Raw genomic sequence first — 20,814 nt, forward strand, 5'->3', positions numbered from 1 at the left:
AAAAAACAGTTCTTTTTAACTCTTCTCGTAAAAAAGTATAGGGTTCTTATAATTAAGGCTCTTAATGCTAGTTCCTACAGCAGACCGGAAGTGATTACATAAATGAGACTTCTTTCGCAGGATTTCCAACTAGAAAAACGATTGGATAATCAACTGATCGAGCAGTGCGCCGGCATTCTCGACGGCAGTAAGACACACGTGGACATCGCCATGAAGATCACCAACGAGGACCGCACCTTCACTTCCACTCTCTCCTACCATATTGCCATGTAAGTTTCCATACTATGCTATGGTATAATAAAATAAGTTTCATTTCAGTATTTAAGAAATTGTTGTATGCAAGGGGCCATATATCAGCCTTCAGGTGATCTGATAAGTTAGTGGTTGGGTGTGCTGTTGTACTTAGTTGAAATTTCCTGGCTAAAAATATCTAAAACTAAACTAAAACTCATTATATTGTCTTCGGTTACCGCGATAGTTACTCATGAAATAAAACTATGAAAACGGATTATATCGCGTAAATCTTCTCGGGTCCGTGGTGTAGGGTTGGAGCCGGCATAGTTTATTTTTTTTTTATCGCGTATATATATATATCTTTACTTGAAAAATAATTATAGTGTATAACTAGCCTTATGAACCGATTTTGCATGTACAACCAGCCTTAAAGTTTGTAGTCTATGATTGTTCATTATTTTAGTATGTGGGTATTTTTGCATTTTGTAATTTTTCCTCAGTCACCCATTGACCACGAACGCTGTAAAGAGTTCGAAACGTCGGGATGTATTATAAATTCAATATACGCGATATAATCCGTTTTCATAGTTTTATTTCATAAAACTCATTATTTCAATCATTGAAGGTTGAAATATTACTTTTTTTTATAAAAAGAGCTGTGTTGAACATAATTATAAAAAAAAAAACTAACTCTGGGTTGGCAACAAATTTAGCGCATAATGTTTATAGGTACTTTACACATTTAAGTACTCCTTTTTCTGCAGTAAAAATCCATTTAAATTGTTATTCTGATTGACAGGAAATACAGCGAGCACGGGCTCCCCGCCGACACGAGCGTCAACATCTCGCTGGCGGGCTCGGCCGGACAGAGCTTCTGCGCCTTCCTGTCCAAAGGCATCACGGTCACCTTGGAGGGCGACGCCAACGACTATGTTGGTATGTAATGTACCTACATATGGTACGTAATCCTTTACCATCGTATTTTCACGGAAACGTACGAACGTGTCATGCTATTTCAGTTAGTCTCAGTACAAAAAGTACTGAGGTTGACTGAAGGCCGTTCCATCGGTCTGCCGCTGTCTTTGTCACATTTCGTAAGAAAAAACGGGAAAGAACATACACGCCAAGTGTCAATTTCGATCGAATTTTGTAGGTTTTTATTTATTTTAAAAACGTTACCTTACAATATCGAAATTCTAAAGCTATGAAATTACTATTTATGTTAAGATTGTTTTTTCTTCTTTTTTTGTTTATAGTATCACATAATAAATAACCGAGTAAAGTAAGATTAAAAGTCAGAGTTAGAGGTTACTTTGGGAATTAATTGTATCGAGCGAAGTTTCATAATTCGTGTATCGGAAGCTATGTTGTTAAAGATAATATAGTCAAGAACTACATATATTTTTTCCACGTCTACAAATATCAACGCCTCTTAGGAAAACATGATCATATAATGAGATTTTTCGCCTTCTGGCTCAGGGAACCGCCTGAAGTAGCATAACAAATACGAACGTTTCCGAGAAAATACGGTGGCAAAGGATTATGCACTACATCTGTATACGTATCCCACACGGCAAAATACACAAAAATCATCATTGGAATTTACTACTATTTGTTGATGATTTTTGTGGATTTGGCTGTTAATCTCTTATCGCTAATTTACGTCGAGTTACATGTTAAGACTATAAAATATCAGCACTAACAATGCTAAATTATGTAGTAAACAGTGTTTTGTCAAACTATTTCATATTTTTATCCTGGTCCTCATTATGTTAGTATCTTACAATTAGCTAGTATCTTTGTTTCTGCCATGCCAAATTATCCTCATTACGTACTTTAATGTGAAGTGTAAGTGATTATTAATTAGTGCACTAGTAAATCGTAACATGTCGCGCGAGTGACTAAATATACGTGAGTGAAACCGCTAAGTTAGCTAAGTGCACTAGTTAGAAACAACTTCAGCTTCGGTTAAAAAAAAGGTAGGTATCATTTTGTATTCCTTTGGTTCACATATGTAGTTGCGATAGTGCGTAACCTTATTTAGTACCTATTAGTTAAGTATTATGTCACTACCTGTGAGTTCCTATAATTAGCTTCCTGTATCTACTACATGTCACAGCTGTTGGATCTCCAAATAAATAAATAAATATAACATATCGTACATAGCTCTCTTCTTAAAGAAAATCCTTAGTGATCAATTAGGCATATTACAGTCAATATTATTGGGTTAGATATTCATTGGTTTATTTCTGATTACAGGTAAGGGATTATCTGGTGGTAAAGTGATTATTTACCCACCAAAGGTTTCACCGTTCGAGTCTCATCTCAACGTTATTGTCGGCAACGTCTGTCTGTACGGAGCTACCTCTGGAAGGGCGTACTTTAGGTACGTATTTTTATAATACCTAGTAGTGATTATTTACTTTGGTGTCGGTGAATACAACAGAGAATAAATTATAAGCAGTATTTCAAGATGATGCGCGTAGGCTCTTTTAATCCGACGTACGCGCGGTTGATGATTGATTCAATATTGCGTCGCCTTGGAATGCATCGGATGATCGGAAGATGTGTGGTCCTATAATATTAGAGCGAGTTTTTAATTGTTGTTTTTTTTTAATTTTTAAACTGTACTCTCGTTAAATCTGTTCGTAATTTTGATTGTCTCAGACGCATACGGCATACACCTAAATTGCGATACACATTTACGCCTTGTGTATTCCCCCTTTGTGTATTTCGTAGTTTGAAGTAAGTACATCGTGAGTTTGATTTGTACAGGGGCATCGCATCAGAGCGGTTCTGCGTGCGCAACTCCGGCTGCACGGCCGTAGTGGAGGGCGTCGGCGACCACGGCTGCGAGTACATGACGGGCGGCACCGTGCTCATCCTCGGCCTCACCGGACGCAACTTCGCGGCCGGCATGAGCGGTGGGTACTAACTAAATACATCTATACAAGCAAAGATAGATATAACTCCGTAATAGATAGATACAGTCTAAGGAATAAACGTGCCTCGAAAATCAAGAAAATTTGATTCTCGTTCAGAGGGCGCTACTAGTTTTGGCCTACAGTCGTATAGATGGCGTTGACGGTTTCGTTTGTTATTTAACAATTTTAAGGCATATCAGTGAAATAACGGGTCAAAATAAAAAAATTAATAAATGCAAATAAAAAAATTTATTTATCTATATTTAAATACATTCTATCGTATTTTTATAAATCTTCATTTTTAGTTTTAAAGTGTGTCGACAGATGGCAGTGAATTTACTGGGGTTACAAAATTTACTATGACAGTACCGCTCTAGTATAAGTTACTCTATGATACAAGTAAAGACATCCAAAACTGGTCCACTCATAATAAGGCAGGAATCGGCCCTCACAAGTCAGTGCTCGGCTTATAGTTTAGTTTGAGGCTAGTTTTCAATTTTAGCCACCATTACAGACAGTAATTACGTTAAATACTGAAGTAAAGAATAGTACATTATTGCAGAGGCTGGGAAATTGCTATTCGTGGATGAGTAGTCGATATTGTCGGACGATGCGAAGACGAATCCACGAATTGTTTTTCCTGCCGAGGCATATACAGGATGGCTAAAAAAAAGTGCATTCCCGTTGCCAGGGAGGTTTTGGGATTATACTGAGCAAATGTTACTATGGTACCAACCCCGAAATCGCGAAAAAAATTTGGCATTTTGACTGGTCCATTTTCTATGGGAAGGTACATTTTTTTACGTGATTTTGTGGTTGGCCCATAGTAAAAGATGTCTTCAGTCTTTTCCGAGACCACGGGGACAACGCCGTCCTCGAAATGTCGATGGTAAATTTTACAACTTATTTTACGCGATTAAATCCCGGCGTTGTGAATAATAATGAGTAAAAATCGTGAAAGAATAATTATTTAATTTAGGTCTTAACATAATACAAATCAGCTTCATGCAGCCTAGCTGTGAACCAGTCCGTAACTGACCATAGTAATTTCTTACCAAGTCCCCCCGTTAAATGGTAGATCTATAGCAGTTAAACCGCTATGAAATCCACTCTTCAACATCCTAATTTGTCGCAGGTGGTATCGCGTACGTGCACGACATCGATGGCTCGTTCAAACGCGGCAAGTGCAATCCCGAAATGGTGGAAATGCTCCCGCTGGAGTTGGAAGATGACTTGCAAGTCGTCGAGACCCTGCTGCAAGAATTCGTTGAGTATACGGGGTGAGTAGATCTAAATGAACCCGTCTGTTCGATTCGATCCAATAATCTTTGCCCTACAGATGAGAAATTGCTAAAATTGGGAATCTTCTTAACCCGTCGAGTGATGGTAGTTAGTATAGGAGTTCCATACTACTGTGATACTGGGGCGCTCCACGGGTTTAGTTTTTTTTTGTTATAAAATTAAATAACAAAAACGAATTCAAAATCAAAAATCATTTATTGTTAATCATTTTGGTGTATTTTATCTCTCCCTCATTTGTTAAAACAATAAATCTACGCTAAGCAGCCAAATACAAATACAAAATAAATACAAATACAAATAATGAATCTCAAAATATTTTTTAAATTTTGTTTGAGGGCTTTCGTATATGTAACTTCCAAATATTTTTAGAATGTTCCCAATGTTTTGAAAACTTCCTACAAATTGTACCGTTGTAGCTAGTCGGTCACTAACTTTTCTAAGCATGGAAGGTACATAAAGTTACCTAAAAACGAATGCTTACGCCAATAATACATGTAACAAAATATTTAAAATGTCTTTCATCGACTTCATCAGTCTTATAATCTTCAAACTTTCCTCCTTTGCAGATCTTTAATAGCTAAACAGCTATTAGAGACCTGGCCAGCGCCAGCCAAGGAGTTCGTAAAGGTGTTCCCATACGAATACCAGCGCGCGCTCAAACAGATGGCCATACAGCAGGCGCCCAAGGTTGAGGCCAACGGAAAGGAGGAAAACGGCATCGCGGATATTGAGGAGGCGGTGCGGGATGTGGAACTGGACAAGAAGAATTTGGAGAAGATTCTCGATAAGACCAGGTAAGGCATGTGTTACGAGTTTGGAAAGTAAGCAATTCTGAACAACTGGCAAGTGAAAGGGAACTTTCTATAATAACGCGAGTAGGAAATCGCCTTAATCCACAGATGTATCACACATTGACTTTATGCAAAGTAATAAAAAATCTCACATATCATAAATCTGATTTATACCTACACGGCCTACGCTACACATCCACCACTAATTACATTACGTGACAGCATTGTGACCGGTCGAATAATAAGAACGTTGTGTGTTTACTCATGCATTCGATGGAGACAGTTGGACTAATGATAACAGTACATTACTACAGAGGCCGGGAAGGAAGGGGTTGCCGGCCGAAAGTAGTGAGGCCGGATAGTTATGAGGCCGACAACCCGTTTTCACGCCGATGTATGTATAGTGCTTTTCTCAAACGTTTAATATAGGTATATACCTATAGTTTGTCAAAGGACTGTCTTATTTCAAACATAGACAGAGAGAATCATACTATCTTTGTTTACACTAGTACTAACACCCAAAAGAAAAGGATGAGTATAGTTTTTTTGTTCTTATTCACTGACAAAATTTGCATGACCAACTATATATATCAATCAAATACCGTTTATTGTTTTTTTTAAGTGCCTTTCTTGTACAGGGGCTTCATAAAATACCCGCGCGAGACCTCCATCTACCGGCCCGCGGAGAAGCGCCTCCGCGACTGGGAGGAGATCTACAACTCCAGCCACGTGCGGCGCGGGCTGCGCGTGCAGGCCGCGCGCTGCATGGAGTGCGGCGTGCCCTTCTGCCAGTCCGGCCACGGCTGCCCGCTGGGGAACATCGTCCCCAAGTGGAACGAGCTCGTCTTCCATGGAGACTGGAAACAGGCGCTCAAACAGCTCATGCAGACCAATAACTTCCCTGGTAACTTAACTGTTTACACCGGTAACCCTAACCGGTATGAGCCGAGTCTGCCTTTAGCTCATTAGTTGCCTGCTGGACAATACGAGAACCGAGCGGCACTTCGTTAAAGGCCGGAGCACACCGGTTGCGTGTGTGTAGACATACCCGTGAGCGGTGTGCCGTCTCTCATAAAGATCTGTATATTACTACGCGCCGTCCGTGATCGTTTACGCACACGCACCCGGTGTGCACAGGCCGTAAATCTCATGGCTACAGCTTTTTGTCACTGCATTAAAGACCGTTCAGATTCTACTACTTACACGAATAGGTCTAAGTTATTACTTATTATGACACGACTGTCCATTTTTAGGGAGATTTGTCACTAAACACAGGTAGCCGAGTTTTACTTTTACAGGCGTAAGGCCCACCATGCAATGACATACAGTGTGTGTTTATGAAAGGTTCTAATTGGATTGAAATGGAGTGTACTTCTTACTGCTCATTGGGCCTTACGAGGATATTTCGTTTTGATGTAAAGGAAATTCACAGAGTTCACCGGTCGCGTATGCCCCGCGCCTTGCGAGGGAGCCTGTGTGCTGGGTATATCAGAACCGCCAGTCACCATCAAGAACATTGAGTGCGCCATCATCGACAACGCCTTTGAAAACGGCTGGATCGTCCCAGAGGTAAACAATACACATTTTCATCACACTTGTTCGTAAAAGGTATTATTCACACGTAGGCGATGCGGGCTGTAAAGTACGTTTGAAATTAGGCAGAAGATTTATATTTTTCCCTTCTTTTTCCTTTAAGTCTACAGTATCCTAAAATATGTAAAAGACTTATTTCGTTGATGTTTTAATTATAAACAAATATGAGTAGAAGCGTTAATGATGTTTCATACGTGTATCGAAATAAATGTACGTACTTGTTAGGTTGTTCATTTGGTTTTTCTTTTTTTGTAGATCCCAGAACATCGCAATGGCAAAACAGTTGCAGTAGTCGGATCCGGTCCCGCCGGCCTAGCTTGTGCGCATCAACTTAACAAGGTATTTAACAATTTTTGTACGATTGTTTTATTTGGCCAAGATTCTATTTGGTTACGCCATCTTGTATATTGTCAGCGGTATTTATTTATTTTACTGCCAAGGAGACTGACAATAGACGTTAAAAGTCATCAAATGTCACCGATGTAATCGAGAAGAAAAGATTTCACAGTTATAAACAGCGATTGATAATAAACATAGATGACGAACTAGCTCTGCAAAATGACCCCACACATTTAGTGCCACGCTGGGTGGGGCGTAAATATTGTGCCACGGCGCTATTTAGTTCGCAAATGGCGGCCCTTGTCACAGTCGTAGTAAGAAGTATTTAGATTATGCCTTATTGTGCTGTTAAATGATGTTCTAGCCGTTCCGACAAACACTGATTGACATGGATTATGGGATTACCTTTCACGTATAATTTGGCAATGATAATATTATTTTGTTTTCTTTTGCTAATGACAGATTTTATATGGGGATGGTGTTATGCATTTTAACATTGAGGTTATACACTAGAGGCAGACTCTCGAAGAAAATGTTTGACAATTGCCATTATGTAAGAGTTCAAATGTAGTCATGTTCAAAATCTTTACCCTTTGGCCTTTGTCTAATTTATTTTGTACAACGTCTTGAGTGTCTATTTTTAATGTTGATGCAAGTCAAGTTTATTTCTACTGAACTAAGCTAAAGCAAAACGAAAGATTTTATTCACTTCAGTATTCGCAAAGATAGATATAACTCCGTAATAGATGGATACAGTCTAAGGAAAAAACGTGCCTCGAAAATCAAGAAAATTTGATTCTCGTTCAGAGGGCGCTACTAGTTTTGGCCTACTGTCGTATAGATGGCGTTGACGGTTTCGTTTGTTATTTAACAATTTTAACGCATATTAGTGAAAGAACATGGGTCAAAATCATAAAAATAATTAATGCAAATAAAAAAATCATTTATCTATATTTAAATACATTTTAAATATATTAATAACGGGTCACTCACGTGTTTTAAGTCGAAAACGTTCGACATGTTTCACTCCGTACCGAGAAGCGTCATCAGGAGCTTGCGTCGACGGTGACGGACCGGCGCAGACCTGCGCTGACCCGATGACTCAATTGCAATCACGATGATAGGCAAAAAATTACCATTCCCCCCCCCCCCTTTATCTCCGAAACTACTAGGTCAAAAATTTTGAAAAAAATACACAAAATAGATCTTTACAAATAAATGGAAAACCTATTAGAAATGTGCAGTCAAGCGTGAGTCGGACTTAATTACTTAGTTTTTGATCCGACCCCTACGGGTTTTTTAAAGACATTTCACATAAAAAATACATTGTTTAAATTGTGTAATGTACGGAACCCTTGGAACGCGAGTCCGACTTGCACTTGGCCGGTTTTTTATTACAGCATTATTTTTTATGGTTCCGTACCCAAAGGGTAAAAACGGGACCCTATTACTAAGACTCCACTGTCCGTCTTTCTGTCTGTCACCAGGCTGTATCTCATGAAACGTGATAGCTAGACAGTTGAAATTTTCACAGATGATGTATTTCTGTTGCCACTATAACAAATACTAAAAACAGAATAAAATAAATATTTAAGTGGGGCTCCCATACATCAAACGTGATTTTTTTGGCGTTTTTTGCGTAATGGTACGGTCCGGTTTTTTTTCTAACTTCTTGATTGTAATACATATATGTGATCCAGGCGGGCTATTCGGTGACGGTGTTCGAGCGGAATGACCGTGCCGGAGGACTGCTGCAGTACGGCATCCCCACGATGAAGCTCAGCAAGGAGGTTGTGCAGCGGCGCGTTCAGCTGATGCAAGCTGAAGGCGTCGTGTTCAAATGCAACATCGACGTCGGCAAGGACATAAGTGCCACCGACCTGGCTAACGAGTGAGTACAACTGTTAAGACATGTGTTGAAGCAGAATGGCCGAGTCGGAGGTCTCCTGCAGTACATCCCCACGATGAAGCTCATCAAGGAGGTTGTGCAGCGGCGTGTCCAACTGATGCAGCCTGAAGGCGTCGTGTTCAAATGCAACATCGATGTGGGCAAACATTAGTGACACTGATCTAACCAACGAGTGAGTAAAGTTGTGGGTTAAATGACGGGGTTGTTGCAGGATGACTGTTATAGTATCCTTTCCATGACGTGTCTTAAGAAGTAGTGGTGCAGCACTGCGTACATCTGGGGTCGACATGTTTTTTTCTTTTATTTTCCAAATTAGTCCAACAAATATCGCTTGCCATCCAGCGCGGCAATGCCGCAAGTATATTTGGCAAGTTTGTACAGGGTGGGGGTCAGAATGGGGTTTATACTCGTAGTATAGATAATGTAATCATTTCTAGAGTTTGTTTTAGTATTTTTGTTTGGCTTTATATTTACGTGTTTATTTTAAATTTTAATATTTAATATATTGGTTTTAAAATAATATTCATTCACGACACAAATGTAATAAAAGTTTCAATAAATTGCAAAACTTAGACCAGAAGGGGTTTCACAGCTACATATTAGTACATATCCATGCCGTTGATAAAAATCCTCTAGAACTACATAGTTTGCCGCAAAAAATAGAATCTCTGCTTATTACCACCCCTCTTTTTTCACCGGGATTAACGAAAAAAAAGCTTGCCATCTTAGTAAGACTAGGCGTCTTTTTATTGTTGTTATTCGACCGATTTCCTTACAACGTTAACCTATCATTCCCATCCCCAGATACAACGCCCTGGTGCTCTGCATGGGCGCGACATGGCCACGCGACTTGCCGCTCAAGGGCCGGCAGCTCAACGGCATCCACTACGCCATGGAGTTCCTCGAGTCGTGGCAGAAGAAGCAGATGGGCCCGCCGCTGCACCACGGAAAGGAGCTGCCCGAACTCAACGCCAAGGACAAGAATGTGCTTGTAATCGGAGGAGGCGATACTGGGTAGGTTTTTTAGGCAATATTATTAACTGATCCTATTTGGAATAAGCTTTATATTAAAAAATTTTTTTTGATAAAAGCTTTTATCGATTACTCCGTTTTTCTTTCAACTGGCAACTAATACACATTGAGACTATTCTAACAACCCAAACACAAATTTCCTATGGCCACCTCCTGTGTTCATCATCAGATCAGCTCGATGGTACCATAATATTGCATTGTCACCTAACTTAGATATTGAACAGTTTCAGCTCAATCAAAAAATGGAAAATGGGTCTAATTTAGCTTGACCGGAACATACATACATACAGTGCAGATTTAATAGAAACTTGTAAAAACCCCTCGGAAAAAATCATATTCTATGTGTACGCAAATACACGTGTGTTACTCGTAATACGCACAATCCTCACCTTGATTTGAATAGAATACACGTTTATGTATCGTCGTCGAGATTACAGGTAAGTATGGGTTCAGCATTGTGTGTGATAATTTGATAAACAAACGGCTCGGACCAAAATACATGATATCTATATATTTACTTTTCTCTCGTATAAATTAGCACTTTATTAATTTTAGAATTGAGACCGGTTCAACAAAAATTATAGCATTTCTTGAACTACCTACTTTACTAAGTTAGAAGTAAGAGTTACATAACTACATATTAGATTTCCATTAATATTTAAAATCAAAGTAGGTCTTTACCATCACGGAACAATGGTGTCCGGACATTTTAGAGGCGTGCGCGCAGCCGAATCCAACATGTAGAGGCCCTTTTGATACTTTAATGAGTAGTAAGGGGTACACCGAGCGGATGCTGCCCTTGCCCATGTCATCCACACGCAGAGGCAGCACCCGCCAGGGTGCAAGGACTGTTCAAAGTTGATGGAATCTAAAATAAGCTAGGTTATGGGTTAGGTTATTCGGTGAAAGCGATGGATTAAATACTGGGCTATGGAATAAAAAAAACCGGACGCCTAATACAACGGTATTCAATTTAATTTCCGGCAGCATTGACTCGTCCTCACAAAAAGCGACATCTAGGATAGCTCAAGGGCAACGCCGGTGTAAGGGCTTAGTGTAGAGAGGTGTCTCTGGATTTTAAACATACCCAACTAGCCCCTTACGTTTCCACATCTACCCTCGAGAACGCAGCTCCACTCTGGACGCCCGGCTAAGGCAAGCCAGAAGCAAAAGATCCACTCACCTTTTCGGGTAACAGAAATTCTAACGACCGTAAACGATCTACCGGTGGAAGTGCATCACTGCACGTTGCTAATGTTCGCTGATGATGTGAAATTGATTAAACCGATCCAAAGTCAAAGGGATTGCGAGGAGCTGCAACGGGACATAGAGGCGGTCCATCGTTGGAGTGTTGAAAATGAACTGTATTTCAATGCAAGTAAATGCGAAATGATGTCCTTCACCAGGTCCCATACACCTCAAGCATATAATTACAATATTGGCGGCACCGACATATTGCGCTCGGAACAGGTACGCGATTTAGGAGTTCTCTTTGACTCAAATATAACGTTTCGCGAACATGTCCAGGCCGTGGTCAAGACTGCATACAAAAGACTAGGTTTCGTTCTGCGCAATTCCGCGCCCCTGACTGTGGAAGCCACACGCGTGTTGTATGCGGCACTCGTGCGCAGCATTCTCGAAACGAATGCAGTGGTGTGGAGTCCGCATGAGAGTAAATATATACTTATGCTAGAGCAAGTCCAAAAGTCGTATCTTAGGGCTATATACAAAAAAATACACACTTATTATCCGTATATGTACCCTACTCTGTTTCTGCAGGGACATCTAGGGTACGACTCGCTCCAGTTGCGGAGGTTGCTCTCTTTGGCGAAATTCACGATCGGTGTTATTAGAAACACAATAGATAGCGTAGCCCTTGTCGAGGCCTTCATGCGATTATTTGTGCCTAACCAGTACATTCGCGCGCGGCGTCACCCGCTGCTGGCGGAGAGCACCGCGCGCACGCGGGCGCACGCGCAGGCGCCGGTCGCGCGCGCGCACGCTCTGCTCAACTCCGTGCTCGAGGCACACCCGGAGTGTGATTTATTTGTGAGTGCAATCGGACGACTGATGATTGAGTGTAAGAGAGTGATAGAGCGAGAGATGCCTGTAAGTAGTATTATATAAGTATAATTAATATTGTTTTGAAAATACTTTTGTACCCAATGTATAAATACTGTCTCCCAATTTGTGCCGCTGTGGCTCTAGCTGTTAAGGTACAATTGTCAACTTAAATAATAATAAATAAATAAATAAATAAATAAATTCCCAGGAATACTCGGATACGTGGGATCGCTACTCCCCAACAGCTCGCCACAAGCTGACCTGCATTAATGTCTTATTATTAATTATGGTAATTTCGTTTTGTAGATGCGACTGCATAGCGACATCGCTCCGCCAAGGCGCCAAGTCGATCACGACGTTCGAAATCCTGCCGCAGCCGAAGCCCACCCGCGGACAAGACAACCCGTGGCCGCAATGGCCGAGGGTCTTCAGGTATTATTACTTAACATCACAGACTACACAAGACAACCCGTGGCCGCAAAGGCCGAGGGTCTTCAGGTATTATTACTTAACATCACAGACTACACAAGACAACCCGTGGCCGCAATGGCCGAGGGTCTTCAGGTATTATTACTTAACATCACAGACTACACAAGACAACCCGTGGCCGCAATGGCCGAGGGTCTTCAGGTATTATTACTTAACATCACAGACTACACAAGACAACCCGTGGCCGCAATGGCCGAGGGTCTTCAGGTATTATTACTTAACATCACAGACTACACAAGACAACCCGTGGCCGCAAAGGCCGAGGGTCTTCAGGTATTATTACTTAACATCACAGACTACACAAGACAACCCGTGGCCGCAATGGCCGAGGGTCTTCAGGTATTATTACTTAACATCACAGACTACACAAGACAACCCGTGGCCGCAATGGCCGAGGGTCTTCAGGTATTATTACTTAACATCACAGACTACACAAGACAACCCGTGGCCGCAAAGGCCGAGGGTCTTCAGGTATTATTACTTAACATCACAGACTACACAAGACAACCCGTGGCCGCAATGGCCGAGGGTCTTCAGGTATTATTACTTAACATCACAGACTACACAAGACAACCCGTGGCCGCAAAGGCCGAGGGTCTTCAGGTATTATTACTTAACATCACAGACTACACAAGACAACCCGTGGCCGCAATGGCCGAGGGTCTTCAGGTATTATTACTTAACATCACAGACTACACAAGACAACCCGTGGCCGCAATGGCCGAGGGTCTTCAGGTATTATTACTTAACATCACAGACTACACAAGACAACCCGTGGCCGCAATGGCCGAGGGTCTTCAGGTATTATTACTTAACATCACAGACTACACAAGACAACCCGTGGCCGCAAAGGCCGAGGGTCTTCAGGTATTATTACTTAACATCACAGACTACACAAGACAACCCGTGGCCGCAATGGCCGAGGGTCTTCAGGTATTATTACTTAACATCACAGACTACACAAGAAAACCCGTGGCCGCAAAGGCCGAGGGTCTTCAGGTATTATTACCTAGCATCCCAGACTACACAAGACAACCCGTAGCCGCAATGACCGAGGGTCTTCAGGTATTAAAATATTGTATTTTTAGAATATTACGTACAACTGATATAGCTTATATGAAAACTCTTTTCTTTTACTTATGTAAACATTGCCAGTGATTGGAATGGATTAAATTTGATTATTCTAGCATTTAAACACGTTCAATATTTTCGCAGAGTGGACTACGGGCACGAGGAAGTCAAAGTGAAATTCGGAAACGACCCGAGGAAGTTCTCTACGCTAACCAAAGAATTCCTGGATGACGGTAAGTTTATAGAATAGTTGTCAAACAGTCTGTTAGCACGTGGGCGGATGTCGGAGGATCTTGACGGAGTCGGAGACAAACCAGGCGTGTGCCTCGTATCGAGTATATGTGGAAAGTAAAATAAGTACATCTGAAACACTAGCCTAAATCATTTACTTATTGATTACAGCGCCACCTATAGACTGGCTGACTGTACAGAGAACTATGTACCCTTATTAGATGCGTATCGATTATCGATAGACCATCTAGGGTTCGATTAAGTAATATAAAGGGTCAGATAGATGGCGCTGTTAAGTTAACACAGTATGTTATTTACTCGTATTTTTACAACATAGCAATGCCCTAATATGACATAAAGGTGAAATCATCATCATCATTCAATTTAAGAGCTGTGGGCTCTTGTCGGTGCAGCGTGATGAAGTTGTCTCCACCTTGGTGGGATCCAAAGCCAGCCCTTTAGTGTACTGGTGGTAAAGGTGAAATCAGACGGTTCATTTTCAAGTCCTGCCGGAAGCGTAACTTTTTCCATATTTTTTCCTTTAATATAAAATTTGGAGTATCGCTCGCAGACGTATCTGCATGTTAAAAAATTAACTTTTGTAAATCTTAAGTGATTTTCGTGGCGCAAACTTGAACTTGACTTGACATAACCTAAGCCTTCATACGCCATTGTCTACTTACCTATATCGTCATCACGACACGGAAAATCTAAACATTTTAATAAAACGTGTACCTGTTTTATTTCGTTCCTAATTAATTTATAGACGACTAAACTTATACCTACAACGAAAGTTGACGTTGGCATGTGGCCGCTTCTCCATATAAACGGACTACGTTTATATGGAGAATTTTTCTCCAACATTATAGAAAACATTGACACAATTAGATGTATATTAACTATGGTTATTAGATTTTTTCGATTTTTTAATTATTAGTTAGAGGTCATAGTTACTTGCATGTATGATTGATTACATGTTCGATATGTATTCAAGACAGCAATTATAAATATAAAAATGCTGTTTTTGAACTTCGGTTAAGCTTGTACTATTAATTATGGCGTAATTAAGCATTTTCAATGTTTCAACCATTTAACAGTTACGAATAGAACGCATAGAGCAAAATCGCGATAGAGCGGTGTTTACTATGTTAGCCTTTATAACACGTGTAAAGGAAGGACGCGCGTGCGATGACGTGTCAATTGGTACAAAATTCTTCGGGCTTAGCGTCTTTAATTTTGTACGAGGAATTGCTGCGTTTAGTTTATGGTCTATGATGTAACCGGGAAAACTCAAAACTGAAGAGGACAAATTATACGAGTAGTACTAACTTTCTATTTACGATACCAGGTTACGGCAACGTGACCGGCGTGTCAGCCGTGGAAGTGGAGTGGACGCGCGCCGCGGGCGGCCGCTGGGAGATGAAGGAGATCCCCGGAACTGAGAAGGTGTACAAGGCGGAGCTGGTGCTGCTGGCCATGGGCTTCCTCGGGCCCGAGAGATACGTGGCACATCAGCTTGGCAAGTTTCTCTAAGCACTGACTTTAGGAGCGCGATGTTTACTTACTCCGCAGGCTCATCGTCCTGAAATGGATCTTGACCTCCGATAATCCGTAAATTTGATAATAAACTTGATTCTCACTTTAAGATGTACCAACGTGTCCTTAAAAATGTACTGATCATTGCGAATCGTAACTATATTACAAAAACAATAACAAAAGCAAATAATAAATCGAAAGCTGTTTTGAAATTAAATAAGGAGAATACTGGCATAGCTACTACGAGCAAAGGAGGTACTTGGAAAATAGAGCATAGCATTATAATTATAAATGATCCTAAATCCATAAGCAACTTATGTAATGAATACTTTCTTAGTGCAGGTGAAAAATTGAATACTCCATCAAAATCGTGATTTTAAAATTCTACTAAAAAGAAAATTTGTAGATAACACTAAATCTTTAGACTAATTACACATAGACAGATAGTCGGATAATCGGCCAAAAGTGAAGCCGAAACACGATTGATGTGTGCGTGGAACGCTCGTGTTTTACGCTCAGCAACACACACGTTTATACAAAAATATGTTGCCAGTATATATTTATTTCCCTTTTACTTTTAGTGATGAAATTCAAGGCGAAAGTGCAATCTGATTTGAACCTTAAATGGTAGTACTACGGTTGAAATTTTATTAATAAGTACATCTAAAAAGGCTAAATTAACTGCTAAAAAAAGTTAATTCTCAAGCTGTGAGATGCGATATTTGGAATGAAATTGTACGAGCCTATTGTCTATATTACAGACTTACCTTTGGACGCGCGCAGCAACGTGGAGACCGACAAGAAAAACATCTATCACACACCCGTCAACAACGTGTTTGCTGCCGGAGGTAAGTACAATGAGCATTTGTGTAACGGTTTTTTTAAATACCACATCGGTGTGAACGATTACCGTAACTTATGGACGCCTACAAATTCAGGGGTAGTACATGCGCGTGGCAGACCCTTTAAAAACTTGTATACTCATTTTTTGAAAAACCCCATACTGTAGTCCTTCGTGAAGACCTCGAAAAAAGTAAAAAAGGAAATTCAGTCAAAAATGTCAGTTGTCTATTGCCGATTTCTCTGGAGTGTGGAGTATTTAAGATTGAAGGAGAAGTAAATAAAAAAATATCAATAAACGAAACCTACCTTGGTTTCAACAACTTGCAGACATAACAAGTGACAACATCTCTATTTATTATGACGTAAATAATTATCGTTGACGTGTCGTATTTTTTACAAGCTCTTTATTAACCTGCTACGCTTTATAGTTTTAATTTAGTTTTATTTTGTAGATGAGTTCGTTTTTAATACTATAAATGTATTGTTATTACTTAAGTGTTGAATATTAACAATAATTTACTTGCTACCTATGTATGTATCATAAGTCCAAACTTGGGATAACTCGGGGCACTTATACTGAAGTGACGTAGCAAAATATTTTATCGCCAATTGAATATATCGATGTTACTGTCAACATCTAAATGTTCTACAAAATAAATATACTCGTATTTATACAAAATCGCTTTGTATACTGCTTCTTAAATTCTAAAAAGGTGTTTTTTCGAAGAATTTATTTTATTTTGAAAACCAGGTCAGTATTTCCACATTAGCACTAAATGCTTTATTCTAATCATTTTATATCGTTATTTATTATTTCTTAAACATTACTCCATCTTCATTTATTGCTAAAAGTACATAAAAAGTGAAATCTACCTTAAGTCATAAAAATACCATTAGGTACATTAACCATTTCGAGACAAACCTTATTTATTTTGTAAAATATGCCTGAAAGGAGTTCTTTATCAAAACTATTTTGACAATATAATAACTTATGGGCGGCTGACGGATGCAAAATATATATCGACATTTTTTTTATCGATATCAAATCCCTAGAACGTGCCCCGAGTTATCATAGACATAGACAGAACATTAAAAATATACTTAATATAGATAAAAATAAATAAAGACATAAGGTGCATAAATATAGTCATTTTAAATATGATGGCGTGGCTCTAGTACGAGGAGGTAGCGAGTTTTGTATTGCTGTAAGATGTTGTTTAATCCGCAATTTAAAACTACTTTTTTTTTTATACCACGTCGGTGGCAATCAAGCATACTTACTGTATTTAAGTTTTTGAGGGGTGGAGGTATATTATTCCAGCATTTTGTTGCTGTATATTTGAAGCTAACTCGAAATGCAGCAGTACTGTGACGTGGTAGTACCAATTCGTTACAAACCGATCTGATGTCATACAAGCTTGACCTGCTTGCTGATGTTTTAAAAACTCTAAACAACGAAGATGACAGGTGCAGTTCTCTACGAAATGCCATTTTGAGAATACCTGCTGAGTTTAAATAAGGTGTCACATGTTTTTGTGGCGGAATACCGAAACAATAACGAGCACATGCATTCTACACTTTCTGTACTATACGGTCAGTGCGCGCTAGTAAACGTGGACCATAGACTATGTCCGCATAATTTCACAGGTATTTATATAACTAAAAATACATATGTTTGTACGGGTCAAATCTTGCAAGTTAAATTTGACCCAGTTTCCGATGAAGCTGAAAATTTGCATTCTATACGGTCAGTGCGCGCTAGTAAACGTGGACCATAGACTATGTCCGCATAATTTCACAGGTATTTATATAACTAAAAATACATGTTTGTACGGGTCAAATCTTGCAAGTTAAATTTGACCCAGTTTCCGATGAAGCTGAAAATTTGCATTACATAATATATGTAAGTCGGGTGACAATGAAATATTATGGTACCATCGAGCTGATTTGATGATCGAGACAGGTGGCCATAGGAACTCTGTGATAAATCCACGCAACCTAATTGTGTTTGGGGTTTTTAGAATTATCTCGGTGAGTATTAGTTGCGTGTGCAAAGAGAAGTACAGTCAGCGTTAAAGCTTTTATAAAAAAAATTTTTTTTTTTTAAACATCATCACTTAATCCCACCAATCGATTTTAAAGATGGGATTGAGTGATACTGCTATCACTTAACCTAAGGTTATCATGACGATGGGATTGAGTGATACTAAAGGTTCGTATTGTATGAAATGCACATCATTGCAAATGGCAGTTATTTACAATACAAGTAATACAACATATTATCCTAAAAATATTGATAGAACCATGTATTTTAAATACAAAAGCATAATATTTTGTATTTAACATAAATTATTTTATTGTATATGAAAACCGCGTCATATGAATAATATACAATAATTGCTTATAAAACATGTTTATTTGTTTAATATATACTAAATTATTTACTTATTAACCGAAATAGATGTCATATATTGAAGAAAAAGTAACGAAGCCCTCCAGTGATGAAGGCCGGATTCGAACCGGCGTCTTTAGCAAAAAAAGTTGCGTATTTACTTATTCATATTTAGTCGATTTTTTTACGGTTCACCCCTCTTTTTTATTGGCAAATAACACAAGGTTACACCCCAGATACACTATATTTTTTATCTTGTTGGTTTTGTGAGCGTATGATAAGGCATTTCCCTAACTGAATTCATAACAATTGTTAATTTTCGTCCATCAGATTGTCGCCGCGGCCAATCTCTAGTGGTGTGGGCTATCTCCGAAGGTCGCCAAGCGGCCCGAGCTGTGGACGTGTTCCTCTCCGGCAAGTCCGTGCTACCCGGCCCCGGCGGAGTTATTGGAGCCTACTGAACTTCATACTACTAGCCAAGGGTTTTCCTACACCGGTATTTAGATGTTTTAGACCTAATTGCGAAATGTAATTAGCTCATAGTCACCTTACTGAATCAAATGTGGATTTTTAGAACTTTTAGACTGTTGTGAATTTCATAGTAGTATTCTGCGTTTACAAAACTTACGCTTTAGTGAGTTTTTAAATTTAAACATCAAATAAAATGTTTTTGCAGTAGACGCGAGGCCAAAATGTACAGCAATTTTACAAGAGATTTAAATGATTTCGAATAGGTATTGTATTTTAAGTTTATGTTAAGCGTTATTTTAAGGACATTCCGTTTGTATCTGATGCTGATTAGAATCGCAACAAGTTAACGTGTATCCTGACCAAATTGTTTGCACTGTGATCTCTGTCCAAGTGTCATAAAGCGTAAAGTTTCGTTGTTTAAATTTGACTGTTTTTAATGTTATTATAATCGTTTCTGTAATTATACTTTATAAATTATTGAACGATATGACTTATCGTTATACGCAAATCTCTGTATGAGGTGCCAAGCATTATATTAGTATTTATTTTAACTACGAAATTATTATAATTACGATCGGATGGCATCTGATTAGTGATTATATTTACAATTATTTAAAATAGGTCAGTCTGTTTGTTTCTGTTTGCGCACAAATGCGCAGTCTGAGTATTGAAACATTTACTGTGATGTAAGTTTTTATAAGAATTATGTTACAGTCAATTTTATTTGTCGTATGTTCAACAAAGTTCCTAAATGTGAGGAATAAACTGAAATCAAATGTCTCTTCATTTTGCCTTTTCCGTAAATAAATAATTTTACGTTATTTATTATAATTTTCGAATAATTCTGACTGAAAAATTTCATCAAGTCACAGAGTCAACAGTCGGAGTTAGTATGACTGTTTTTTTTTTCATGTGTATTAAGTATTAACTATTTAAAAAAAAAATAAAAAAAAAAAAAATAAACGTTTATTCAAAGATCTTACTTACAACTAAATACCTATTTTCTTCTGCCAAACCACACAGTGGTTTGTTGGCAGACGAGGCTCCTTTGCGTTTGTGCTGTTGATATGCAACTTAACTTTATCTTAAACCTAAACTTACCTACTTAACCCTTTACTGCACGCGCAGCCTTATATGGTTGTTATGTTTATTGCGACCACACTGTTTTATTCTCTGCCGACTGAAGAGATACTAGTTCATTAAGTTGCGGAATAGTTTAGTAAGTATAGCTAATCTTAAAATGTATAGATCTTATCTAGATCTTGCACTTGTATTATTTAACAATCTGTGTCATAACCAGAGCGATATAAATATAGTCTACAAAAGTATGTGATGTAAAGTCTTTTTTGAATTGATTGTTTATTAACGTATTTGTTAATAGTTTATTTTATTTATTATTATTAAACGTATTCGAATTTTAGTTTATTCTTTTTTTCCTCAACATTTTGCTTAATTTATTTTTCCTATTTAAAAACAAACCAAATAGTAACTACTTTTTATTTGGTAAATAAGACGACGTATGTTTTTTTGTGTTTATATTAGCATTAGAAGGCTATTTCCTGTGACGTCGCATAAGTACAAAGTGACCGCATA

At 38.9% G+C, this 20,814-nt stretch overlaps 1 protein-coding gene across 1 annotated transcript in view; it reads left to right on the plus strand.

The window, feature by feature from the left end:
• The window catches only part of LOC134743182 (uncharacterized), an 82,054-nt gene extending 61,413 nt beyond the window's left edge, over positions 1–20,641 (plus strand). Inside the window, exons 29-44 of the mRNA XM_063676563.1 lie at positions 121–269; positions 1,034–1,170; positions 2,494–2,620; positions 3,010–3,158; positions 4,294–4,438; positions 5,027–5,254; positions 5,890–6,155; positions 6,684–6,820; positions 7,100–7,183; positions 8,884–9,074; positions 9,897–10,106; positions 12,495–12,620; positions 13,893–13,981; positions 15,328–15,498; positions 16,277–16,363; positions 19,081–20,641. Of these exons, the coding sequence (XP_063532633.1) occupies positions 121–269; positions 1,034–1,170; positions 2,494–2,620; positions 3,010–3,158; positions 4,294–4,438; positions 5,027–5,254; positions 5,890–6,155; positions 6,684–6,820; positions 7,100–7,183; positions 8,884–9,074; positions 9,897–10,106; positions 12,495–12,620; positions 13,893–13,981; positions 15,328–15,498; positions 16,277–16,363; positions 19,081–19,211 (2,427 nt within the window). The 3' untranslated portion in view covers positions 19,212–20,641. The remainder of the gene's footprint in view (positions 1–120; positions 270–1,033; positions 1,171–2,493; positions 2,621–3,009; positions 3,159–4,293; positions 4,439–5,026; positions 5,255–5,889; positions 6,156–6,683; positions 6,821–7,099; positions 7,184–8,883; positions 9,075–9,896; positions 10,107–12,494; positions 12,621–13,892; positions 13,982–15,327; positions 15,499–16,276; positions 16,364–19,080) is intronic.
• Positions 20,642–20,814: the final 173 nt, after the last annotated feature.

The sequence above is a fragment of the Cydia strobilella genome, chromosome 7 (assembly GCF_947568885.1).
Source record: "Cydia strobilella chromosome 7, ilCydStro3.1, whole genome shotgun sequence".
Classification (NCBI taxonomy): domain Eukaryota; kingdom Metazoa; phylum Arthropoda; class Insecta; order Lepidoptera; family Tortricidae; genus Cydia; species Cydia strobilella.